This window comes from Capsicum annuum, chromosome 1 (assembly GCF_002878395.1).
Source record: "Capsicum annuum cultivar UCD-10X-F1 chromosome 1, UCD10Xv1.1, whole genome shotgun sequence".
Classification (NCBI taxonomy): Eukaryota; Viridiplantae; Streptophyta; class Magnoliopsida; order Solanales; family Solanaceae; genus Capsicum; species Capsicum annuum.
The window spans coordinates 144855253-144882794 of record NC_061111.1 but is presented as its reverse complement, the minus strand read 5'-3'; the positions used below and the strand labels follow the sequence as shown (position 1 = coordinate 144882794).

The following is a 27542-nucleotide window of genomic DNA, read 5'->3' as shown; positions in this document are numbered from 1 at the left end:
TCATACTAACTTGACACATTTATTAAGAAAATCTTAATTAGAGATTTATTTTATTAAATTAGCCTTATTAATTATGCTTTAAAAATATAAATTTGAGTAAATATATGTTATTTAGTAATTTAATATTAAAGATAATATTAAAAGAACATAATAAAATACTCTTAATCTCATCAAACTCACAATATACTTTATTTATTTAGTTATTTAATAGGAAGAATAAAATAATCTTATCCCATCAAATATAATAAAATATACGTCATCTTTTGAAAATATGACGAACGAAAATGAAACGGATCTTTTCATTTTTCACACACAACACTCTCCTTAACACACATTTGTCCGTCCAATCCCTCGGCGATGGCAGTGAAGCGACGGAGAGTTCCAGTGGTACTATGGCGGTTATTCCACAACCGTGCACGTACTCTTTTAAATACAATCTTATCTCTAATTCCTTTAAAAACATCGGCGAATTGCCGATGCAGAGGTCGTCGGTGCTTCGGATGCGTCGGTGAAAATGAAGCTATGTCGTTTCTTCTTAGGGAAGACGATCCGGATGATTACAAGAAGCTTCTTAATAGGTGCTTTGTTGTTGTTTCCGATCAAGCGCCTCCTCTTCGTAGCTATGATACTCACTGCCGCTGGCCACACCTTGAGGTATCCGCTTTTTTCTGACTAGTAGTAACTGTGGAAAAAATACTAAGCATTTTCGAAATAGTAGTAATTTTTTTGGGAAGAGAAACAATCAGAGGATTTTGGCGGGAAAATTCACCTCTCATTCAATTTTAGCGTGAAACTGTTCATCTTGTGTGACTTTTTTTTTCCCCTAGTACTATCTCTGAAAAAAAATATTAAGCATTTCGAAACGGTAAGTTAGTTTTTTGAAGAGAAACAATCCGATGATTCTGTGTGAGTTAGTTTTTTGAAGAGAAACAATCCGATGATTTTGGCGGGAAACTGTTCATCTTGTGTGTTTTTTTTCTTTTTCCTCGTTGATAGTGTATTACATTTTGAAATGTCATGTTGTGTGGTTCTTCGTTGAGTTTTGACTGTTGTACTGAATACTGATATGTTGAAGCTAGCTACTGCAGTTGAGGGGAAATTGTGTCAAAGTGTGTGAGATGAGTGTATGAATTTTGTAAATTGTTTCGGAATGGAATTTTTACGAACCTTATAGGAGATGCTATGAGGGTGAAAATCTTTAATTTGAGTATATTTAAGCAAAATCCATTCAGAAATTAGTAGAAGAGCAATGCAGTTGAAGCTTGAGACAAAATGTGACCATCTCTTTGGCTGAATGCCGTGTTAAGCTAAAACCTGCTGGTTGTTTAGCTAATTGAAATAGGTTGTAGATCAATGTTAAGAGTTTTGTTGTGTACAACATTTAGAACTGACAAACTTGGCATAAATCTAAGAGCGTAGCAGGGTGTTTCATATGTTTGATATTGGAGTTTAATTTTTTAGCCTCAATAGTGACAATAATCAAACAATATTTTCAACATTATTACGAGACAAGATTCATGTTCTGGTTGAAATGTTTCTCTAATACCATAATCATTTGGTACATCAAAGTCTAGTCTTTTCACTGATTACTGTATGAAATGGATTCTGGAAGTCTAACTGGTTCAAATGTTTGATGGTACATAGTTGGTTACTTTTATCTTGGCTAAGGGCAGTAGATGGACGGTAGAATGACAGCCTCAGGAAAAGAGCCAGTTTGAAAGGCTAGATTCGTATTTAATCTGGAACAGTTTCAAGTAGTTTTATGCAGAATTTTTGGGGTGATTGTGCATGTTTTTGAGTGTATTTACTTTGAAATGGGTTCATGAGTATTTGATTGTTAGTCTTTTCCTTTTTTTTTTCTTTTTTTTCATTCATATAACTAGTTTTTTTCCTTCTTTAGTTCTTTATGTAAATACTTTCCATAAATAGAGAACTTTCATGTTTCTTGGGGGTTTTCTTTTTAATGAGTACCATCATACACTTGGTCTACACCTATTAGAATTCGTCTGACAGCCTGATATATTGGTCATTCACCTGATGAATATATGTGGCCCAGAATTCAAAGTTTGACAACCAATTGATCCGTTTGGCTGTGCCAACAACAACAAAATATGTTATTATATTCAATCTAGAAGAACTTCAACACAAGTTTAACCAACTTATGAACTATCAAAAATGAAGTTTCAAGAACTTCAAACACAAGTTCAAGCAGTTGAAGAGCTATCAATAATGAAATTCAAACTATTTTCTAGAAAAACAGTAAAACCAACTTTAATAAAGAAATGAAGACAAAAATGATAGAATCGAGTTCACCAAATTCACGGTGTGTCTTTAAGAATTTTATTCACCTCAAGTATTCGAGGTTAATGGAATGATAAAATGATTCACTTCAAAAAATAGTGGCACCTCAAATTTTCTGAACAACGAACTCACTTAACAGTTTGAACATCACACTAGAGTTTTTAAGAAGAAGAAGAAGATGTCTTTTTTTCACTTCAAATTTCTTGCCTTTACTAGTGGAAAAATTCAGATATTGATAACCAAAAGGTAGTGCTTTAGAAAGGAAGCAATGGTTTACGAAAAAGTGCATTGTTTTGAAACGACACCGACTTGCGGACCCCACCTGCGCGCACATGTGTGGATCTATGTCCGTAGGTCACATTTTAGCCTAAACCAGAATCTTCCGACTCGACCTGTACGCGCAGGTCGTCGTTTCGTTCTGAAACAATGCCTTGAAGGGTCATGTTCCTTCGAGGCGCGTTGTGACATGTGTCCGTACATGTCATGCGCGTCCACGAATGGAGAATATATTTTGTCAGATTTTTGCATTAAAAACTTCACTAATATCGAAGTTTCAAATGAATTTTTTCCAAAAAAATAATCTCTCAATCGCTTGCCAAAGTCGAAGCCGAGCGAGCGACGACGACGGTGCGAGGCTTGTCTTGTTCTTGCCTCGCCATCCACTTGAAGGAATGCTTCTCAACATAAGCATAAGAAAGTTTCTTTTCCCACCAATGTGGGAGAACTTCACTTCCTTAAAGTGAAGACACAATTCACTTTTCCCTCCATTTTCCATTCACATTTTCACTTAGAACCCAACAAAATACACCTTATAGTGGGGGTTAGTGTGATCTTGGGTCTACATTGGATGTATTTGTGCGGCCTAGAATGTGGATGAGGTTGATGAAGATGTTATGCCTCCAGAGTGCGATTATCGACTCTTTCAGTATGCCCCACACTAGTTAGAAAATATAGTCATGACTTAAAAGGGTAATTAGGAGTTCATTTAGTTTAGTAGAGCGGTGGCTGGAATGTTATCTTTGTTGATTGTAGTCTCAGGACTAAATAACTACATAAACTTGCAAAGTACTGCCTAGAATAGGCTCAGGAAATGTTTTGTAGAATTAAGTGGCATTTTTTCCACTGTGACAAGTTTGGATACTCCTGGTTTGCTAAGTAAGAAAGTATCAAGGAGGGAACTTTGGAGATTATCTCAAATGTTGCTCTGCTTGTCAAGTTCATGAAACTCAGCTAACAGTGATTAGTTATGTTAAGTTGCTAGGTTTTGACAACAAGTTTATACTCTTGCACATCCTAAGAGCTGGATATAAGGCCTCAACCCTGAAATTGTGCTGCTTGTTTAGAAGAACAGGTTATATGGACGTAAAATAGGAGTCACTGGATTAATTAAAATATCCATGTTACACAGTTGTTGCATACTATACTTGGATTGGTAAACTTGTTTCTTTTTATTTCAAAATTTTCTTCTATTTGACTTATAATCAATACATGCCTGGGGCTATATTCATTCAGCATGTAGGCATCATTATGTCATAGTATGTATATACGTGCTTAAAGTTAATGTAAATGAAAGCTATAAATTTCTTAATATCTTTCTAGATTTATGTTGATGCTTATATCTTCAAATATGGTTCCTATATATGCTGGAATTAACATGGGAATGACTATGGTGCAAGGGTGCGGAATATGCTTTGTTGGGAATCAGAGGCGAACCCAAGATTTGAAGTCTGGGGGTGCACCTTGTCAAAGGCGTGCATAAGTTCTGAATAAAGACTCAAATTTGTGTTGATCGTTCGCCTCGTTTAATGTGCAGTTTAGGTTCTAATTTATAAAATATACTTTCAATGAAGCTTTTCTGGAGATACGAATACTAAACAATTGATATTTCACTTAATAAAAATAAAACAATTTCTGTGTTCATATATTTGTCATTCATGCTTATATTATTAGTCTGGTTACAGTTCCTGATCTGGTAGAAATTCTTGATACCTGTTACTGCAATAGATGCAACTCCATCGTACACTAAATTTAATTAAAATTTTTATAAAGATATCAGTCTTTTGTTTGACCTCAGACTGAAAATCTCTTATACCCTGCCATTTCAGCTAGTTAGAAGGACAATTGAAATGACAATTAATGAGCAATGCCGCAGTTCTAACATTCTAAGTTTTGGTTATGACAAGGTAACAGCAATGTCTTTGTCAATCTAATTTCCTTTGTCTGCATTTATATTTATGCCTTTTTCCCTTCAAGGTAGCAACGCTTTTGATCACAACTGTTCTATTTTCCTATCTTTCAATTTGCTCGACGATTATTATATAAGCTTGTTTTTCCATATCTGATAGACGAGCCGTTTTAGTAACACAGTGGAGCTTCTGACATCACCATCATGGAGTCTTCTCCTTACAAGGGTGTGTTAGATATTATCTTTTCTGGTTACTCTTATGTTATCTTATGTGGTTAATAGGCAAGTAGACTTTAGTAAAATTTACTTTTGTTAATCTGCAGATTGGGGATGTTCTCATGGTTTATTTGCTAAAGAGCACCTCAATATTTTTGCGGCTCCCTCGAAACAAATACCATCAGGTGGCAGGAGTTCCGATTAGTGACTTATGCATCAAGTCTCACCTGCGCATATCTGCCACTACCTATAAGTCTTCATTACCTCATCCTGGTAACTATTAATTTCAATAACGTCTTCTTTTGAGGCTTTGAATTCCATTCAGTTCAAGTTTCTCTTCGCGGTTAAACTAATTGTGGATCTACTGTTGCAGAATAATTACTCTAGATAATCTCACATGAGCATGGTAACGATTAGTCTTGTTTTGTCTTATTTTTCCCAAATCCAGCTTTTCCTTTTTTGGGTGTATTTATATAGATAGTGTGTTTAGCGACTTTTTATTAAAAAAAAGGCAGTCCGGTGCACTTAAGCTCCAGCTATGTGTGGGGTCCCCGGAAGGGCCGGATCACGAGGGTCTATTATACGCAGCCTTATCCACCACTTTTGCAAGACTTTTTCCACGGATTGAACCCGTGACCTCTAGGTCACTTGGACACAATTTTACCAGTTACTCCAAGGCTCCCCTTCTCTAGCGACCTTTTATTATTAATAAAAGTAAAAAGAAGAAATCCTCAACAAGGACAAGTACAAGAAAGGAGGCTAGGCTTTACTTACCAATTCTACTGAGGTAATGTGCCTCTACTAATTAACCGGAAAAAAAAAAAAAGACAGCTCGGTGCACTAAAGCTTACGCTATGCGCGGTGTCCGGGGAAGGGCCCCACCACAAGGGTGTATTGTACGTAGCCTTACCTTGCATTTCTGCTAGAGGCTGTTTCCAAGGTTTGAACCCGTGACCTCTACTAATTAACAAGCATAAGAAAAAGTTAGAGAGAAGTAGGCATTCTATGATCATCCCAGAATTTGTAATACATTCTATGATGATATTATAAATGAGGATGCTTAAGTTATGCTAAAATATATAAGGCAAGAAGAAAGTTGAGTTATCAACCTCAAATTCCTTTTATAAATGAATGAACTAAAAAGATAGATGTCCGTCACTCCGTCAAAAGTAGCCTAAAGTATTTTCCTTTTTGTCGTCTTTTTTAAATCTGTCCAACAACACTTGATAGTTCATTATTTATTCTTGGATTTATTGGATCTTATTAAAGTTGTTGACACTGTCATATGATTCTTCTTTGCCCAGTTGCATCGATAGGTGCCTTGGAACAAACTCGTTAGTCACGTTACCATCCAAACTATTCATTCTTCCATGATTGTTTTTGTTAGTGCCATGATTGTAGTAATTCCCTGTATCTTCTTTAATGAACCTACCAATCTTGAATGCAATGTTCCTCCATCTTGCTTTCTGGAATAACAATGACAGATCTAGTAACTCCTTGTGCAGTTACAATGCTTATAAATCTGCCAAAATCATTGTTTTTCCTCGCACAGAAGAAAAGAGACTGTTTCTCCTTTAGCTTCCACCTTCTTGTCTTTGTCTCTCTGTCGCTTGAAGCTTCGCGTAGAACAAAGGAAGCCCCTCTATTTTTCGGTCCCTTGCCTGACACCAAAACTGAAGCAGTAGTATCCTTCTCCTTTTGTTGCAAGCTCTGTCCTGGAGCCTTCGCCAAAATTTCGAACGCATTTTGACAAGGAATAGTGATAGGCATAGCAAGACTTTAGGTCTAGAAACCTGAGCCTTGTCCTTACCTGAATTGTGAACTATCATGAATCCTCATTATCAGCTTTGTTAGTACATTGAGAGCTCTCACCCATAGCTTTTTCAATCTGTAGCATATCACCAACTCCATCTGTAGCTTCAACAATCATACATGTTGAAGTTGGGGCTTGCAACTGTCCTTGTCAAATAGAGCTATCCGTGCTTAAATTCCAAGCTTGAAGCATTCTTTGAGGTAAAAATTCCAGTTATTCTGTCCAGTGGTAGCAATTGTTACATTATCATATTCTTGCCTCTTCTTACTAGCTTCACCAGATTTAGGAAGTGTAGCTAGTGCGTGATCAACATTGGATAAAACTCCCGGGATCAAAGCTAATGCACCATCCCCTTCTTGACGCCTCCCAGAATTTTCTATTTTCATAGCATTACTTACAATATTCTTCTTGCCCCTCTCCTCATTTAAATTATCCCTAAGATCCCATTGAAACTTGTTGTTCACTTCTCCATTAGCATCTACTTTATTCCTGCTTTCAATATTAAATCTGCAAAGGTTATCAGTGTGCACTTGATGTTTACACGTCTTGCAATATGTAGGAAGTCAATCACATACCGCTTTTCGCCACACTTCCTTGAGATCAGGGATGGAGCTACCTTTTGGGCCATGGGGTCCACCTGAACCCCTATACTATTTATGTATGTTTGTTATGTATATAAACACTTTGAAGGGTAGCCTTGGAGTAACTGGTAAAGTTGCTGCCATGTGACCAGGAGGTCACGGGTTAAAGCCTTGGAAACAGCCTCTGGCAGAAATGCAAGGTAAGGCTGCGTACGATACATCCTTGTGGTGGGGTCCTTCCCCGGACACCGCGCATAGTGGTAGCTTTAGTGCACCGGGCTGCCCTTTTTTTTATTGTTATGTATATAAAGTAGACGTTGAACCCCCTTGGCTGGTTCATATGTTTACTTCTTTACATTTTGAACCCCCTTAATGAAAATACTGGCTTCACCACTGCTTGATTACCTGGTGCTTCCTCTCTAGTGTACAATCTGGGTTGCAGCAATAACCACTGAATGGTCGGTCGACGTTTCTGATAGAAGAGTAAAATGGGTTCCTGACTTTAGATGACAGTGTTGTTATTTCATGGTTAAAAGCAATTGAAGTATTGCTTTAAGTTGTAGAGAACTGAACAATGCATAAATAGGTATATTTGCTGAACCTAATTTACACAGTCAAAAGATATCTCGGGTATAATATCTTCTGTTATCTACTTAGAATATTTAATATGTCTTGGATCTCATGTAAGAACAAAAATTAGCCTTGTCGTCACCAAGGGGTGTGGTGGAATGGTTGTGATACATCCAACCTTAAGTTGAGATCTCAAGTTCGAGCCATGGGAACAAAGTACACCTCAAATCTCAATAGGAAGTCACTTTAACCCTTTAGTGGGCCTACCAGGGTGCGAAGTCCGGTTAGCTGGATCATAACTTCAAGTACTTAGTCGAACAAAAAATAAAGGCTAGCCTTGTCATGTTAGGTATCCAAATAGTTCTTCAAGATATCAGTACCAGAAGTCGAGATGCTTCACGGCGTTTTCATGTTTCATTTTTTTTTTCCTCATCTGTCTCTAAATATACTTGAAGTCATGCATTTCTGCTGAACATAAGTAGATCTGAACTCTACACTGTTTGAATTATTGCAAAACTTTTAACCATTGCTGATCCCAGAATCTTGGAAAAAGAGAAGTGTAGACGAAGTTTACTCATCAACGAGGAAAGAAATGGGCATTAGGTTTGTGTGCTGACGTTATTAATGTAAATTGTACTAGCTGGCTTTGCTGTCATTTTAGTATTATGGTTTCCATGCCCTGGTGCTGCAGGAAAAAATGTGTGATGAAGAAGTTATCTACAGAACCTACAGTATCTGCTGAAGCTAATTCGGCTTGTTGTGAAGTGCTTCCATCTACGGAAGGACCATGTTACTCGAATAGACATACTTCATCGCATGGAAAGCGTAAAAGACAGTTTAAATGGCAGCGTCAAAGTAAAAATAGGCCATTGAAGGCTCAAGGAACACATTCCTTGATCCCTTGTATGAGTTCTAGCACTAAGGACGAGTGGTTGGGAGACCTGAAGTGTGATGTAAGGTCAAATTCAAGACCTCTTGAAAAGGTGATTTTGAAACTTATACCTGCGGCTATCAAATCTGATCTTATAGTCTAGCTCTTGTTTTTTTACATCCATAATATGCCCCTGTTCCCCTGTGATGCATATGCTGACAAGAAATCGCTAACTGGTAAGATGTTTCAGAATATTGCAGTTGAATATTTTCAATCTTATCGTTAAATTCATCTGCATTTTATTCTTGTGAAATGATGCAGTTTGATGATATTAGTGCTTGTTTAGTAGCTGGATAACTCATAGGCATTGGAATGATTTAATCCTACTTATCTTTCTTAGGATGCTAAAGGATGTGTGTTGGGATGAGTCATCCTTCGCCCCATTTTATCTAAGGGATGAATGTTATTGAAGCTTTGGTTGAGGTGCGCTGAAGAAGCTAGGTTCATCGTACGCCTCACTTAGGTGGCATTTTGGTGCTAGTACCAAGGCACTAAGCATGTGGAGCTTCGCCGTCGCTCTCAATGTTGTTGAGGGCGTTACTAAATGATTATGATTGTTGCATAGTAAAGTACATTAATTGTTAATTCTTGAATGCATCTGATACGATTAGGAATAGGAAAGTAGCAGTTTAATTTAGGGATAACTACATAACTTAACAAACATTGACTCCTAATTACCCTATTTAGCCTAAGTTTATATTAATTACAATTCATAGCCCCCCTCTTGTCTATTAATTATTCCTAATTGTAATTATACAAGATAGCAGTAAGCTTCTTGTTTATTCAACAATGGAGGAAGTACAGAGTTTGATAGTGTTTGTAGGAGAAAGGAAGGAAGAGAAATGAGAGAGGAAGAAGATGAGAGAGAAGAGTAACTGCCTGTATTCATTGTACTTCAATGTGTAGTCATATACATTTATAGGCTAGAGATTAGGCTAACTAACTAACTAACTAGCCGTTAGCACTAGTGTAACTAACTGAAAACAGTTATAACAGAAAAACTAGTCTATTATTGCTTCTTCTAGAATCTTCCACACTTGAGACCTTTTTCTTTTGTATTCAACACTCCCCCTCAAGCTAGGAAGGTGAAAAAATGTCACACATTCCTAGCTTGTGATTTAGATGCACTTGTTGAGCCTTGGTGAGGCCTTTGGTCAGCATATCTGCAGGTTGATCTTGTGTAGCAATATAGTTTGTAGTGATCATCCCTTGGCTTATCTTTTCTCTTATGAAAAAGCAATCAATGTCAATGTGTTTAGTTCTCTCATGGTAAACTGGATTGGCAGCTATTCAAATAGCTGATTTGCTGTCACTAAACACCTTGAATGGCAGCTTTACTTCCATTCCAATTTCCTTTAGCAAGCCTAGTATCCAAACCAGCTTAGCTGTTACAGCTGCTAAGCTTCTGAATTCAGCCTCAGCTGAACTTCTGGAAACAGTAGCTTGTTTCTTTGACTTCCAGCATATAACTGACTTCCCAATTTTTACAAAGTAACCAGTCACTGATTTCCGGGTTTGAGGACATGATGCCCAATCTGCATCACAATAGGCACTCAACTGATCACTTGGTTCACTAGATAGTAACATACCCTGACCAGGTTGATTTTTAACATATCTCATAACTCTGATTGCAACATCCATGTGAGACTTCTTTGGTTCTTGTAGAAACTGACTTAGTGTCTGTACACTTAATGCAATATCAGGTCTAGTCATGGTTAACTATAGTAACTTGCCAATCAATCTTTGATATACACCTTGATCTGCAGGAGGATCATCAGTAGGTTGTAGCTGTTTGACATGATCATCAAATTGTTTTGAGGTCAGTTTGGCATTCTAGTCCATAGGAGTAACCACTGGTTTAGCTGCTGTCAATCCCAACTCTGATAGTAACTCTAGAGTGTACTTCCTCTGGTGCATTAGTATCCCTTTGCTTGACCTTGCAAATTCTATACCAAGGAAGAACCTTAACTCACCTAGATCCTTCATTTTGAAGCTTTGTTGTAGCATAACTTTTGCATCTTCTATCAGTTTCAAGCTATCACCAGTGATTAGCATATCATCAACATACACAAGTACCAAAGTGATTCCTTCTTGTGTCCTTCTTATATACAGAGATGGATCATATTAACTTTGAACAAACTGAGACCTTAGTAAGACTTCTGATAGCTTCGTGTTCCATTGTCTACGTGCTTGCTTTAAGCCATATAGGGATTTGGTCAGTTTGCATACTGAATTCTCCCCCTGACTGGCAAATCCCTGAGGCAACTCCATGTATACTTTATCAGTGAGGTCACCATTTAGAAATGCATTGTATACATCCATCTGATGAACAAACCAATTCTTCTTTGCAGCAGTAGCAAGAATAGTTCTTACAGTTTTCATCTTCACAACTGGTGAGAATATCCCCAAAACTTAACAGGTATTGTTGCTTGAAACCTCAATGCTCTTGTGACTTCTAGGATGTGTCTGTGCTTTCTTTCAGCCACACCATTCTGTTGAGGTGAATAAGAACATGAGGTGTGATGTACAATACCCTTGGTTGCAAATAAACTACTGCATAATGAGTTCACAAACTTAGTTCCATTGTCAGTTCTAATTACTTTCACAGTTTTGCCAAACTGTGTCTTAACATACTCAAGAAATTATTGTATCTGCACATACACATCTGACTTGAGTTTCAATTAGAACAACCAAGTAAACCTTGAACAATCATCAACCACTGTTAAGAAGAATTTATTACCATTCATAGTAGGAATTCTATAAGGTCCCCATAGATCCATATGTATTAGATCAAAACAACATGCAGACTGAGTATTACTAGTAGGAAAATGAAGTCTGGTTTGCTTGGCACAAGGACAGATAGTACATTTCTTTACTCTATCTTCTACTACATGAAATTTAGTAGGTAGCAACTTTAGAAGTATATTAGAGGAGGCATGTCCTAATCTTCTATGCCACAGATCAACCTCAGCTTGGGCTTTACTTTCATCAGCTTTAGTAGAGACTTTTGTTGCTGCTGCAACCTTCCTTTCTTGAGTATTCACTAAGAGATACAGACCTCCATCAAGCTTACCAATCCCCCTCACCTTTCCAGTACAAAGATCCTGGAAAATACAAAAATCAGGAAAGAAGTTAACTGAACATTTCCATTCCTTGGTCAGTTGTGATACTAAAAGCAAGCTGCATGTAAACTGAGGAATATAATACACATTTGTTATACTATTTTCAGCAGACACATAACTAGATCCCACATGTGTAACTTCAGTCAGATCACCATTAGGTAAATACACCCTTCTTGGCTTATCTAGTTTTGTTATGGACTCATTCACTAGTAGGTCTAACTTTCCAACCATGTGATTTGTGGCATCAGTGTCAATTATTCAATTTCTTGACTCATATGAAGCTAGAAATACACTAATACCTACATTTGCAGCATTTGCTGTCTCAGTAGAAGTGCTAGCACCATTATTTTTGTTGATCATCTTCAGGATTTGATCATATTGTTCCTTAGTAAAGGTTGTTGTTACCATCTGACCTAGTTGATCCAATTGCATGTCAGACTCTTCTTGATGGCATCCATCATTGAACCAGTTACTTTGGACAGACCTTGAATGTGAACCTTGCCTTGTAGTCATTTTTGTAGTATCTTAAGAATCACTAGTCACCTTGTATGCTGCATTAGCTCCTTCGGACCTGAACCTCTTTTTGAACTTGTGATCTTGAGGATATCCAACTAACTTCCAACAATTTTCCTTAGTATGACCTTTTAGCTTACAGAAGTCACACATATTGTAGTTCTTCTTGAATTTCTGTGTCCTATTTCTTGTAAACATGGCTAAGTCAAGACTTCTACCAATGCCTGCAGGACCAGATCCTAGCACACCTGCATTAGTAGCTATAGATTTTTGGCTTTCATCACTCATTATCATGGCATATGCCTAATTGACAGTAGGCAAAGGAGCCATAAGTAGTATCTGACTTCTAGCCTGTGTATATGTTTCATTTAGTCCCATGAGGAACTGAAACAACTTCAGTTTTTGTAGATGTAGAACAAACTCCTTGGACTTTTCACAATCACAACCAGGAGCAGGCACAAGTGCCTCAAATTCTTCCCATAGATCCTTCAGTTTTGAGAAATAGCAGGACACAGAAGCTGTTCCTTGAGATAGTGTTGCAATTTCCTTGTGCAGATTGAAAGTTCTAGCACCATCTACTTTGTTGAATCTTTCAAGCAACTCATTCCACACAACACTCGCAACTGATGCATACATGATTCCACCTAATAACTCTTTAGACACAAAGTTCATAATCCATGATAATACAATAGCATTTACTCTTTCCCAGTGGTTTCCTAGATCAGAAGAAAACTTTTTTTTAGTGCAAGAACCATCAGCAAGTTCTAATTTATTCCTTCCTAACAGAGCTACACGCATAGGCCTAAATCGGATAGAGAAATTTTCCACACTTGTCAATTGGAAGGAGATGATTTGTGTTCCACTAACATCTGAGGGACTGAGAAAGAGAGGATGGTTGTAATCCATTGCAGTAACAGCTCTTGCACTGCACTGCTGGTTGATCCACCACCCATTTTGACACTATTTGCCATTACTTGAACCTTCAAATCTTGACTCAAGAAATCCTTCAAGAAACTCGAAAAAATCTGAATCTGTGATTGAGCACTTTCTTCAGTCTTCAGAATCGACTAAGGTAGCTAGTTTTGATCTAGCCAACCTGGCTTTGATACCATGTAATTATACAAGATAGCAGTAAGCTTCTTGTTTATTCAACAATGGAGGAAGTACAGAGTTTGATAGTGTTTGTAGAAGAAAGGAAGGAAGAGAACTGAGAGAGGAAGAAGATGAGAGGGAAGAGTAACTGTCTATATTCATTGTACTTCAATGTGTATAGTCATATACATTTATAGGCTAGAGATTAGGCTAACTAACTAACTAACCGTTAGCACTAGTGTAACTAACTGAAAATAGTTATAACAGAAAAACAAGTCTATTATTGCTTCTTTTAGAATCTTCCACACTTGAGACCTCTTTCTTTTGTATTCAACACTAATTACAATTCATAACCTCTCTAATGCATTTTCTCGATTTCTCTATTTTTAATTACTCTTGTTTTGTTCTTCTTCAGTTTTTTTCTCTTTTTTTGTTTTCTCTTTCTTTTTTCTTTTATCATTTTTTTCTTTTTTTTTTCTCTCTCTTTTCTTTTTTTTTTCCTTTTTTTTCTGTTTCTCTCCTTTTTTTTTGTATTTTTTCTTCTTTTTCTCTCATATTTTCTCCTTTTTTTTCTTTTTTTTCCCTTTTCATTTTTCTCCTTCTTTTAATTTGTGCGAACTAGCAACACAAATACAAGTACGAACTATAAATACAAATACAAATGCGAACTATAACCTACAAATACAAATGCAAACTATAACTTACAAATACAAGTATGAACTATAAAATACAAATACAAATGCGAACTATAACATACAGATACAAGTGTGAACTGTCATTTGTATTTTTTAATTATTGAAAAGGAACAATTGATTTTCTTTCTACGAATACATGTTTGTATTTATTGATACGAGTTGTATTTTATTGATACAAATAAATACAATTTAAATATTTTATACAAATACATATTGTATTTGAAAAATCATTTGTTTTATTTGTTTGTAATTGTATTTGTATCAAATGATATTTGTTTATTTACAAATACGAATGATAATTTTGACATACAAATACAAAATGGTACCTTTGTATCAAATGATACATTACATATTTATATATTTTAGAATAAAAAAATACAATTAATGCATTTACTTGTTTGTATACAAATGATAAATTGTACATAATCACGGCTAAATACAATATGCAATCAACTTACAAATATAAATACAAAATAATTCTTTAAAAATAAAAAGGCATCAACGAAAATAGAATACAAATACAAATTTAATCTAAAAATACAAACACAATAAAATCACAATACAGATATAATCTAATATAATATACAGTCAATTATAAAATACAAATACAAAATAATTCTTTAAAATACGAATGCGAACTATAAAAAACAAATACAAATACAAGCACGAACTTTAAATACAAATACAAATACAGTTGTATCAATGAATACAAAAATATAAACGACGGTGTGACTACAAATACGATAAACAATTGTGGTATTTACGTTATCATTCATGACTTGTGCTTGAATGGTCATATTTTTTAAAAATACAAAACATATAAAACTGAACAAAAAAAATGATAAAGAAAATAAGTACAAAAAAGAAAAACAAAATAAAAAAGAAAAGAAGAAAGAGTACTAAAAGTTAGAGATAGAAAGAGAGAAAAAAATAAAAATAGAAAAAAAAAAAAGAAAAAACAAGGAAAACACGAAAAAGAAAAAATATAAAAAAATTAAAAAGAAAAAAATGTTAGTGTTGTTGGCTATGAAAGGTGAATTTTACAGCAATGTGTAGCTATTTTTGAAAAATCTCCTTTAATTTAAGAAACTGACCATCAAACCTGAATTTAAAACTTGAAACTCCATTTTGAATCTAAATGATTGAATCAAAAATTTATATGTACTTCACTTTATTGAGTTCAAACATTATACTAAATAGGATATTTGTTTAAATAATAAAGATGAATACAATAATTAAATTTAACATTTTTAGAGAATTTATTTAATTAAACCTAACCTTTACCAAAAAAATTCTCAAAGTCGATCGACATTCATCTATCATGTGTAAACTGCAACAAAATAATACGATGATAGAGACATCAAAACAATATAATTAAATCTAACTTTTACACAAAAATTTCGTCAACTCCGTCCGACACTCATCTACCACCTGTAAAATATAACAAAATAATACGATAATAGAGACATCAATATAATATAACTAAACTTTATCTTTACACAAATAAAATTCTCAAAACAAAGATATAAAAACAATACAATTAAACCTAACATTTACCTAAAAAAAAAAATTCTCAAAGCCGACCAACATTCATCTATCATCTGTAAATTCATCTACGACCTGTAAACTACAACAAAATAATACAATAGTGATAAAAAAACTTTAGTTTTGATGAAAATAATTCTTGTCTGAACGAAAATTTTGACACTAAAGAACGACTTGAATGAAAACAAAGAAGATATATATATACACACGTTGAATCATATTATATTGGCAAAAATAGTGAAGAAGTTGAGGGTTGGAAAATTAAGCATCCATCAATCTAGAAATGCAACCGAATCAAGTTAGATGATCATCAATCACATTTTCACAATAAGTAAACTAGTTTCTTTCTCTAATTTAACGTGCATCTCAATATTTATAAAAATATTTTCTTAATAGAGTCTTATTTTAGGAGTATTTTTCTAATTGATCAGTACAAAGAAAAATATTAATTAATTCTCCTTCCATATATTTTAGGAATGGCCAAAAAGTTCAAATCACCTTTTCAAGGATCTTCACACATTTAATATATTATAGATTATAGATATAGATATAGATTATAGATAGATAGATATAGATTATAGATAGATAGATATAGATTATAGATACATCTCACTAATAGTATTTTGTTTCAATTTATTTATTCATATAATTGCTATTTTAAATTGTGTTTGTAGTACCTTTTACTACGATAACATGTATGCACAAAAAAGTATAAACATGCATGCACATACATGTTATTTTCCGTTGCACATTTTTCTCACTATAAACCATGCCTCGTTTGAGCTTTGCACTTAAGTCAGTAAAACCTCAGCAGAGTTTGGCACTTCTCGAAGTCTTTGCCTTTTAGCATCGGTCAAGGAAATTATTCAATACTGACAGATAGGTCGGACTTCCAAGTAGTTTGGATTTAATGGAAACCTATAAAAAGATATAAAAACATGTTTCTTTTGCCTTCTACGCCAATCGCTAATGCTGTACAAATATTAGGCTTTCAGTGATCCTTTTCTTCAAGAAAAATGTATTTTATGTGTGTTTTCAATTGAAAAGAATGTGATTAGTAAAGCTGTACAAGTTATTGTCATTTAATTAAGACAACTTCCATAGTTTATACAGTTTCCTTCACTTAGTAGATTGTGTGGGTGGTGTTTGTTGTTTCGGATAAATTGTGTATAGTATTACTTTGTGGTACTCTTGTTTATATTATTATTTGTTTTGCCATTACCTATTGTTTCTTGTTCCTATACTGTCTTTTTAAGACAGTTTTTGTCTTTAGCCGGGGATCTATTGGAAACGGCCTTGCTATCTCACCTCTGAGGTAGTGGTATGGACTGTGTACACTTACCCTCCCCATACCCCACTTGGTGGGAATATTCTGGGTGTGTTGTTGTTGTTGTTGCTGCTGTCTTATCTGAATATCTATCCAGAACAAACCGAACATATGACGGGATTATTAACAGGACCATGGGATTGTAAAACACCATAGGCATTATTTGAGAATGCTTTATCTAGGATGGTTCTTTTCCGAATGATTTATCCTCCTTTATGCAATATGATTTTATACACATGCCATATAGGTTGACAGAAAGTTTGCTTATTACAACCCCTGCAGTGATACTTCCTGTCAGTCTTACCACACGTCACATCTAGGAAAATGAAAACTACTCTTTGCCCAGAGGTCTAAAGGGGGAGAACATGGAAAAGAACACTAAGATGAAAACTGATGAAGAACAAATAAGAAATAATGTCAACAATTTATCAGAAAAGAAAGAAGAAGAATCTTTCGTTTATTGGAAAGAAGAAATAATTTACTCAAAAGTGTAACAATCCAAAGTAGTACTGATGAGACAAAGATGTTTTCCTCGCGGAAATCATTTCTATCGGGGTTGAACCTTTCCATATCAGTAGGTTTAGAATACTTGCGTTCCTTTATGAAGAGGCTCAAAAAGTTTTCTTTTTGATGAAAAAGGTAAAAGTTTTAACAATCAGAACTCAGGAAGTTTTGTATGGAGTTCACAAATATTTCATCTATACATATTTCAGCATGAATTTAGACCTTCACCTCAATTTTTTTGGATTAATAAAAGGTTTGCCCTTTTTCTTATCAACAGATAAATGCCTTGTGCTCTTGTTGTTTGGTCTTTGAAACTCTGTCAGAGGTCAATAAGGAACTTCAAATCAACAGGCGAACCATATTTTACAACTTGGAAAGTTGTTCGTCAGTGTTCCCATCCGAGCGTATCCTTCTACTTTGTCCACCATGCTAATCTGGTTTGACATTATGGTTCACTTTCGTTCTATTCAAAATTAAGAAAGGACTGGAGTTCCACTTCTGTCTGTTCATATTTGTTCTGAAGCTTTCTGCTTCTTAGGAGCTAAATGATTTCATTCCCTTTTACTTCTTCCTTTATTTCCAAATCACTTGAGGAAATGGAAGAGCTAAAATGTCTACCGATTGTTGTTGGCCTCTGCACCGCTGTTGGGGAAATTTTGTTGACAAACTCAAGAATACGCAGACATCCTGAATTCTTTGAAGGCAAACTACTCTGGAGCAACTAGACTCTTCAAGGAAATTTTTGGATGTCTTGGTGGTAATGTCACTACTCAGGTAGCTCCTTGCGTGCACAGCAGCAACTGTCATCTCACCGCATCCTCGTGTCTGTGAGCGACGGCTTTCCCTTGCTCTTTATTGATCATAATCAATGTTCATTCCATCTCTTTTAAGTTGCTTTTTTCTTCTGGGATTTTTATACCATTTAGTCTCTTTGGTCATCTTCGCGTACTGAAGGCATACCTCTGAGATGAATATGTAGATAATCTTTGTCAATAATACTCTGGAGTATATGATTTAGGACTGTTCTTTATTTCTCTTTCTAACAGTTTACAGATTGAAATTGGGATTTTATCCCCCCTGGAAAGACATGGTGCTCTTCTTATTACATTTTCAGTTTCTTTTTGTCTGCTTGAGCTTAAAATGTCGGCAGTTAGGGACTTGTGAATACTTTGCATGAGCTTGGAGTTATTATGGATGATCAACACACATAATTACTGGTTAAACGGATTAAAAAACTGTGCTGGAGCTTTATTCCACAAGCATTGGGTTGTTTATCCAGAAAATGCTAAAGTCAAGTTGTAAAAGCTGCTTTTTGTTTCTTGGCAAGAGAAAACCAAACATATATGGTACTATCTGAGGGAAGCAGGATCATCGTAATAATGTTTTTTTATTTGTGAACTAGAAGATGACAATATTGTAGGAGCTCAAGCGAATTTAATATTTGTTGGGGTGGTGGTGGTGGTGCTGGGGCTAGTTTATCAGACAATTCCTTTGTCAATAATTTTGTATGTCCATATGTAGTCTATCTGTAGCTTACATCTGAATGGGTTAGTCGAGAGCTACCTGCAGCTTTATAACTCTCTTTGTATTTAACAACATTTTATTTGTTTTAGCCCCATCAACTCTTTGGTTGGCTTCAATTTGTTATTGATAGTTTAGCGGAAGTAACCAGAAAAGGTGGAATGGGTTTTTTGTGTCAACTTTCTCTGATTCTGTTCTGAACGACTTGTCATGCTCTGCACTTTTATCGCCACTTTAGCAGTGAAAGTGTGGATCACTTTGTTGTTTATCCTATAAAACCTTAACATGGCACATGCCTCAGCATAAGTTATTTGTTCATTTCACAGTCCTTTAGTTCTGTTTTTTGGAAAAGGAGTGCACTTTACCTGTGTTACTTTGGTCTTTTTTCTAACACTTGTTTTACTTAGATACCACTCAATTATTAAGTTGCTGAAATCTCTCATCCGCAAAGCTCACCACTGCCAACACTTAAGGCTGTTGGAAAAACACTGTTCTTCTCCATTATTGGGCCAAGGCGCCAAAAAAATTGCTGCAACTATCTTGGAGGTTAGTCTTTGTTGAACTTAAAATTTTAGTTCATCCTTTCTTGTTTCCTGTCCCTTGAAGTTTAAAATGATATGAACATAATTTATTGGTACACTCTCCCATTTGACTCCCAAAGACTAATCAACCGAGCCACAAATATTTTTGAGATTTTGGATAGTATTTCAATTTGTGGGATAGTCTGTTGCCTGCGTGTGTTCAGGAGACCAAGTGGGTAAGGTCTAAGGCTAGGGATATGGATGGTTACAAGCTTTGGTACTCTGGGAGCGAGAGGCGTAGGAATGGAGTTGGCATCTTAGTAGATGAAGAGCTTAGAGGTCAGGTAGTAGAGGTAAAGAGGATCAGCGATAGGTTGATGACTATTAAGTTGGTCATTGGGGGGTTTACCCTGAACGTGTGTAGTGCTTATGCGCCGCAAGTGGGCTTGGATGGGGAGGAGAAGATGCGGTTTTGGGAGACTTTGGATGAGGTGGTGAGAGGCGTGCCTAGCTCGGAGAAGATTGCTGTAGCAAGAGATTTCAATGGGCACATCGAGGCGTTACCGGGAGGCTTTGGTGATGTGCATGGTGGTTTTGGTTTTGGGGAAAGAAATGAAGAGGGGGCTACTCTATTGGATTTTGCGAGGTTCTTTGGGCTGGTGGTGGTGAACTCGGGCTTCCCGAAGAAGGACGATCACCTGATCACCTTCCGAAGCGCGATAGCCAAGACCCAGATTGACTTTTTGTTGCTTAGGAAAGGGGATAGGGTGTTGTGTAAGGACTGTAAGGTCATCCCGAGTGAGAATCTTTCGATCCAGCATAGGCTCTTGGTTATGGATTTGGGTATAAGGAAGGATAGGAAGAGAAGGGGTGAGGAGTGTAGACCTAGAATTAAGTGGGGCGGCTTGACGCCAGTGAATGCATGGGAGATAGGGGAGAAGTTGGCGGGAATGGGGATATGGGAGTGTAGGGGGACGTGGATAGTATGTGAGATAGGGTGGCTAGGTGCATCAGGGAGAATGCTAGTGAGGTGTTGGGTGTTTCTACGAGCTGGGCATCATCGGGGGGATTGGTGGTGGAATGAAGAGGTTAAGAAGAAAGTGGAGACCAAGAAAGGGGCGTATGCTAAGTTGGTTGAGAGTAAGGACGAAGAAGAGAAGCGGGTAAACAGGAAAGATTCCAAGTTAGCTAGGAAGGAGGCTAAGTTAGCAGTTACGGCGGCTAAGACGACAGCTTTTGAGAGCTTGTATGCGGGGTTACAGGAGAAAGGAGGGAAAAAAAAGTTGTTTAGACTCGCTAAGGCTAGGGAGAGGAAGGGTCGTGACCTCGACCAGGTGAAGTGCATTAAGGGGGAGGACGGTACAGTGTTGGTGGAGGACGGCCACATAAAGAATAGGTGGCAGTCGTATTTTCATAGGCTCTTGAATGACGAAGGGGATAGAGCTATTGTGTTAGGGGAGCTGGAGCACTCAGAGGAGTGTCGGGATTTTAGTTATTGTAGACGTTTTAAGGTAGAGGAGGTTAGAGAGGCTGTTCGCAGGATGCGACGGGGCCTGATGAGATACCGGTGGATTTTTGAAAGTTTTCTGGCGAGGTCGGTTTAAGGTGGTTGACTGGATTGTTTAACAAAATTTTCAAGACGGCGAAAATGACCGAGGCTTGGAGGTGGAGTACTATGATCCCTCTTTATAAGATCAAGGGTGACATTCAGAGTTGCAATAACTATAGGGGTATTAAGTTATTGAGTCACTCTATGAAGATTTGGGAGAGAGTGGTCGAGGTGAGGCTGAGACGGATAGTGTCTATTTTGGAGAACCAGTTTGGATTTATGCCTGGCTGCTCGACGACGGAGGCAATTCACCTGGTACGGAGGCTGGTGGAACAGTATAGGGAAAGGAAGAAGGACCTGCACATGGTGTTTATCGACTTGGAGAACGTATACGACAAAGTCCCCAGGGAGATGCTTGGAGGTGAGTGGAGTCCCGGTGGCATATATCAGAGCAATTAAGGACATGTATGATGGAGCTAAAACTCAGGTAAGGAGCTGGAGGAGACTCAGAGCATTTCACTGTCTTTACAGGATTGCATTAGGGATCTACTCTTAGTCCCTTTTTGTTTGCTTTGGTGATGGATGTGTTGACGTGGCGTATTTAAGGAGAGGTGCCTTGGTGTATGCTTTTTGCAAATGATGTAGTTTTGATTATTGAGACGCGGGTGTGTGTGAATGATAAATTAGAGGTGTGGAGACAAACTCTTAAGTCTAAAGGGTTCAGGTTGAGTAGGAGCAAGACAGAGTATTTGGAATGCAAGTTTAATGACGTGAGGCTGGAGAATGAGGTAGTAGTGAAGTTGGAATCACAGGTGGTATGTAAGAGGAATAGTTTCAAGTATCTCGGGACCGTGATTCAGGGTAACGGTGAGATTGACAAGGATGTCTCGCACCGTATTGGGGCGAGATGGATGAAGTGGAAACTTGCTTCAAGGGTGTTGTGTGATAAGAAGGTGCCGCCCAAGCTTTAAATTCTACAGGGTGGCAGTCCGTCCGGCCATGTTGTATGGAGCGGAGTGTTGGCCAGTTAAGAACTCCCACATTCAAAAAAATGAAGGTGGCGGAAATGCGGATGTTGCGTTGGATGTGTGGGCTGACTAGGGGGATAGAGTTCGGAATGAGACTATTAGGGAGGAGGTTGGTGTGACTCCAGTGGAGAATAAGATGCCGGAAGTCCGATTGAGATGGTTCGGACACATGATGAGGAGGGGCATGGATGCCCCTGTTCGTAGGTGTGAGAGGCTATCTTTGGATGGTTTTAGGCGGGGTAGGGTAGGCCGAAGAAGTACTGGGGAGAGGTGATTAGGCGGGACATGGAGCAGTTACAGCTCACTGAGGACATGACCCTAGATAGGAAGATCTGGAGGACGCGAATTAGGACAGAAGGCTAGGGTCAGTTTGGGTCGCTAGTGTAGGGAATTACTTGGTGGGGGTATTATTCTTGTTATGATACCTTGTTTCATGCTTTATTATGAATCTGTTTACTTTTCTCTGTTTTCTATTACTTGTGGGTGTCGTATTTATGTTATGTCATCTTGTTCCATGCTTTACTATGTATTTGTGTAGTATTCCGTGTCTCGAGCCGGGGGTCTATCGGAAACAGCCTGTCTACTTCTTTAGAGGTAGAGGTATGGACTGCATACATCTTACCCTCCCCAGACCTCACTATGTGGGAATACACTGGGTTTGTTGTTGTTGTTGTAGTCTGTTGCCTATTACAATCTCTTATTTTTATCTGTCAGAATAAATCTGGCTCATATGACCTTTCCTGCGGTTCCATTTTTTATCTGACATAACCAGGTGCACTTGGTGAAAACTGAAAACTCAATGAATGGTCCAACTCAGTTCTCCATAATTAGCATTTCCAGATACATGATTCATTGAATTTGTGACGTTCTGAAACTGTTTGGTATCAGGGAAACAAATCTGAGGCGGGTATACTTGCAAATGATTGTCCAGAAAGTGGATTGGCACACTCTGATTTCAAGTCTGAAAGTTGCAATACAACTCCAGAACCACAATCCTCTCAGTTGGAGCCGACCAAGTGTTATTGTCTGAAGAAACAAGTTGTTTCATTTCTTTGGGCTGCTTGTCGAAGTATAGTCCCCATAGGTTTGCTGGGGACTCCTTCTAATTGGAGAGTTCTAACGAATAATATTTACAAGCTTGTTAAGCTACGAAGGTTTGAGAAATTCATGTCCAAGCAGTGCATGAGGAAAGTTAAAGTATCTAGTTATTCTCCACTATCAGATGTACATCCATTTTTATTGAAACATAAAATACTAGAACACTGGATATTTTGGTTGTTTTCTTCTTTTGTTGTGCCACTGTTGCAAGCCAACTTTTACGTCACCGAAGTTGAGCATGAGAAACAAGATATATTTTATTACCGCAAGCCTACTTGGAAGAATCTTATTTCCAAAGCCATGACTTGCTTAAGGGAGCAAGGTTATGAAGAAAAAGATGCTCCAGATGTCTGGAAAATAATAAGGCCTAGATCATTTGCGTTCTCAAAAGTTCGGCTACTTCCAAAAAAAAGGGGGGTAAGAATGCTGGCAAATCTTAAAGCATCACTAAATTTGCCTGTGAATCATCCTCTGCGGCCCAGAGGTCAGAGAAAAGTAGGCAGTGGTAAAAATGGCAAATGTCACAATTTCAACTCTGTTAATGAAGTCCTCAAAGATTTGCATTTAGTGCTCAAAAGTATAGTAGCAAAACAACCAGAGAGGTTGGGTTCATCTGTATTTGACTACAACAATGTGTATAAAAAGCTTGTCCCTTTCTTATCAAATCTGAAGAGTGGCTTTTCTGTCAAACCTGAAGTATTCATCATTGTATCAGATGTCAAAGGAGCTTTTGACTCAGTAGACCAAGATCAACTACTAAGTGTGGTGGATGATCTCAATTTGGAGGATGAATATTTTTTTAGCAAAGTTGTTCAAGTTGTGTGCACTAAGAAATCACTGCGGATACCACAAAACTGGATTTTAAGGAGTAAAGAGAATGCCCCTGACCCTGCCAATGTTGTCTCTTGTCTTCCCACTCGCTCGCTGGGTGGCATTTTTGTAAAGCAACAGGTAGGATATTTTGAACTGGTTTAGGGTAAACATATCTACATGTAAATTTCATGGTCGTCTTTTGGCTTCTTTCACTTGTATGCGAATTTCTTTCATAATTTTTTGGCCCTTATTGTGTTTGTTTGAAAGTGGACATACTTACTACCGTTATTTTGAACTGCCTTATAGTAAAAACATCTACATGTACATTTCATGGTCTTCACTTGGCTTCTTTCACTTCTATGTGCATTTGTTTCATAATTCTTTGGTACTGATTATATTTTTCTGAAGGCATGCATTCTTTTGCATCCCATCCTTGATCAACTTTGTACATATTACAATTTCCATATAGAGAAATACTGTTCTGCAAAAGAAGAAACACATGAGGTTGACTGAATAACCAACTAAATTGAGGCAATGTAAATTAACATGGATGTTTGAAGTTCAAAGAAAAAATTGTGCATTGAGCTCTAGGTTGGTATCCCAAGGTTAATGATCTATGAGGAATGGGGTATGGGTTGGGAAGGGCGAATCAACCTAAGATCCTACTCCTAGAGAATGAAGAATGAATCGTTTTCTGATTTTTCATTTTGTATTAACCACAATAATAATTTGATGAACAGTTACATCTTTCAGTAAAACATAACCTGGATTAGATATGCTTTAAGAAACTTACTTCCACAAGTGGCTATAACGAAATCTAAATTTCTGAATGTTCCAGGTTCAAGGCAGAGAAGTAAGAAAAGAACAGCTTCAAAAGCATTTGAAGGAGCACGTAAAGCGCAATGTGCTGCAGTTAGATAACAAGTTTTTCGTGCAATCTGTCGGTATACCACAAGGAAGTGTTTTGTCCTCTCTTCTCTGTTCGTTGTATTATGGGCATCTTGAGAATTCAGTAATATTTCCATTTCTTGAGAAAGCTTGTAAACCTGACCCTGGATTTCCTTCAGAGGAACGTTTCCTTGATGATACAGCTGCAAGATATAATCATCTTGTAGCATATCAACCTAACTATCTGTTGCTTAGGCTTATTGATGATTTGCTTTTCATCTCAACCTCAAAGGATCAGGCTTCTAAGTTCTTCTTCCGGTTGCGGAGAGGATTTCGTGCCTACAACTGCAACATGAATGAACAAAAATTTGGAACAAACTTTCAGATGAATGGTATACCAAGTTTGGGATCGGATAGATTATATGTTGTTGAAGATGGAACCTCGTTTCTTCGATGGAATGGACTATTTATCAACTGCTCGACCTTGGAAATTCAGGCAGATTACACGAGGTCAGCTATCTTCCTAGTAGCAACATGGCATCACTTGCGATTTTCATGCGAGTTGTTATTTTATTTATTATATTTTTTTTATTTTTGTTAAACCGGTAACTTATTTATTGTAGTGTTTCTTAAATGTTTATATTATGATAAAGGGGAGCAGGCCACTCTAGGAATCAAACACACTTGCTGAAGAAACTGATACTTTCCTATAAAGCATATAGTGTAGCAAAAATAACTCTTACATGAACTGTAGTTTCAAGAGTTGGTTGATAAAACATCAAGTATTTTGAAGAGGTCTGTCTTGCTGTAAATATGAGAAAGATCCATGTACATTTACAAACTGTGTACTTTCCACAGGAAAGATCACCGTGGCTTGTTGTGCAAAGCATTTCTGGCTTTCAAGATGATCTAATTGGTGTGTAACAGATCTTATTTCGTCGTTAATGGCTAGGAGGTGTCTTGTAGACTGAAATGGTGTTTTTGTGGCAACTACCACTTTATTTAGCATCTGGCATTAACTATAACCGTATTTTGACCGATTAAAACAATTTTTGATAACCGAACCTATTAAAACAATTTAATCGTTGGGAAATTTGCCTGATATTTGTACTCGTTCTTTCTCATCAACTTTCTCAATGCTCAAGGAATTTGATTTAATAGGTAGATACTTATTGATGTGATCTTTTGCTGACAGGTACTTGAATTCCCCGCTAAGTTCAGCCCTCACTGTTGGCTGGCTAAATAAACCAGGACGGGACTTAAAGACGAAGTTGTGCAGTTATCTTAGGCCAAAATCCCATCCTATATTCTATGATTCCAACATAAACTCAGCCGCTGTGGTCAGACTCAACATTTATCAAGCTTTTCTTATCTGTGCCATGAAGTTCCATTGCTACATCTCTGATTTATCATGGTTGTATAGATTCAGCACCAATTTTTACGCAGATGCCTTGGTAAAATCATTGAGGTATGAAACATCTAGTATATCATCATTAGTGCTTTTTGCTTTTTTTATACGCTAGCGTTGGACCTACATTGCTACAGATCCTCTTGAATTATTTCAAATCCAAGCTCCATTAATTCGTCTAAATTCTTGAACATGAAAATACCAGGAACAACTCTAAATGAAAGGGGTTGATGGCATGGGGAGATTACATCACATATTCACTCTTTTTGCGCTTCATTTTTTTTACTAGGTATATGAAAAAGCTCATCAAGAGGAGGATGTTCTCCTTCAAAACAGGTTCAGATTTTCGTCCAATTCTTGAAGTGGGGAAAGGGGAAATCGAATGGCTTGGATTAACTGCTTACAAAAAAGTATTGAAGAGAAAACAATCAAGGTATAAAGAGTTGTTACATGTATTAGAGACTAAGCTCATGGCACTTGGTAACCTAGAAAGTACATCATCAGTATTGCAACAAGCCACGGATGATAAACGTTCCTCTATATTATGGAAGATCAAGTATTAACAGCAGAAGTAGACAAACCTGTTTTGATTGAGTAATTCTTTTTTGCCATTATGTCCACAGTGCACTGTGATTGGTAAAGAAGCTGTAAATTTTGTCAAGTTTTCAGTCCATTGCCTTCTAAAATGAGCTTGATATGAAAAACTTAACCATGTTTTGTTCCTGGTTCCTTGTTAGTACTTAAAGGGATGCTATTTGGATCATATTATATGGTTCTTTCCGTAATCACTCATTAGTATGGTATTACATATCGATATTTATATCACCAGTAAAGCTTCAAAGTTACACAAAGTTCTCTTTTTTCTTTTTTTCAGAAAACAAAAGTTCTCATCGACTAGACCTTTTTTTACTTATAAAAAAACATGAAGCAAATTGGTTGATGACAAACAACTTCTCCTTTCTCCTTGCACTTTGGTCTACATTCACTCGACTCTAAAAAGCATTATTATTATAGACTTTCACCATGTGACATTTATGAAAGATCCGTAATGACCATATATGCTCTTGTGCTCATGTCAAGCCAAATCATTCAATTGCCATTGAAATGTCTAACATGGCAACAATCGTACAAAGGCTCCTAAAAATAATGTTACGTACTTAAAATGGGATCCCCACCTTTGGGTTATTTTCAATTGAACATCAAACACGTAAAATATGCAGGGAATTGGGAGAGTTGTCCGCGACTCACAAGGTCACTGACAAGTGAATTTTGCTGATAGTTTATCATGTAATTCATCTATTTAAGCTGAATTTCTAGCCCT

At 36.9% G+C, this 27542-nt stretch overlaps 1 protein-coding gene across 2 annotated transcripts; it reads left to right on the top strand.

Moving 5' to 3' along the window:
* Window positions 1–274: 274 nt before the first annotated feature.
* On the top strand, window positions 275–27009 carry LOC107839153 (telomerase reverse transcriptase). 2 transcript variants are annotated; one of them, XM_016682528.2, is made up of 13 exons: window positions 275–654; window positions 4407–4484; window positions 4647–4712; window positions 4810–4975; window positions 8206–8269; window positions 8358–8649; window positions 17673–17799; window positions 18078–18222; window positions 19324–19462; window positions 22903–24063; window positions 24764–25323; window positions 26009–26281; window positions 26511–27009. In XM_016682528.2, exons 1-13 carry the CDS (start codon window positions 358–360, stop codon window positions 26782–26784), a joined length of 3642 nt encoding a protein of 1213 aa, XP_016538014.2. In that variant the 5' UTR covers window positions 275–357; the 3' UTR covers window positions 26785–27009. The 2 variants fall into 2 exon arrangements, with proteins under 2 accessions (XP_016538014.2, XP_047253168.1); XM_047397212.1 differs by lacking the exon at window positions 22903–24063 and having other exon boundaries at window positions 276–654.
* Window positions 27010–27542: the final 533 nt, after the last annotated feature.

Bases quoted from the DNA above. Each gene is read 5' to 3' on its own strand.
- LOC107839153 (XM_016682528.2), top strand. From the start codon at position 358: ATGGCAGTGAAGCGACGGAGAGTTCCAGTGGTACTATGGCGGTTATTC. The intron at 19,463-22,902 runs GTTAGTCTTTGT...GTTTGGTATCAG, and splicing joins TTGCTGCAACTATCTTGGAG to GGAAACAAATCTGAGGCGGG. The intron at 24,064-24,763 runs GTAGGATATTTT...TGAATGTTCCAG, and splicing joins GCATTTTTGTAAAGCAACAG to GTTCAAGGCAGAGAAGTAAG.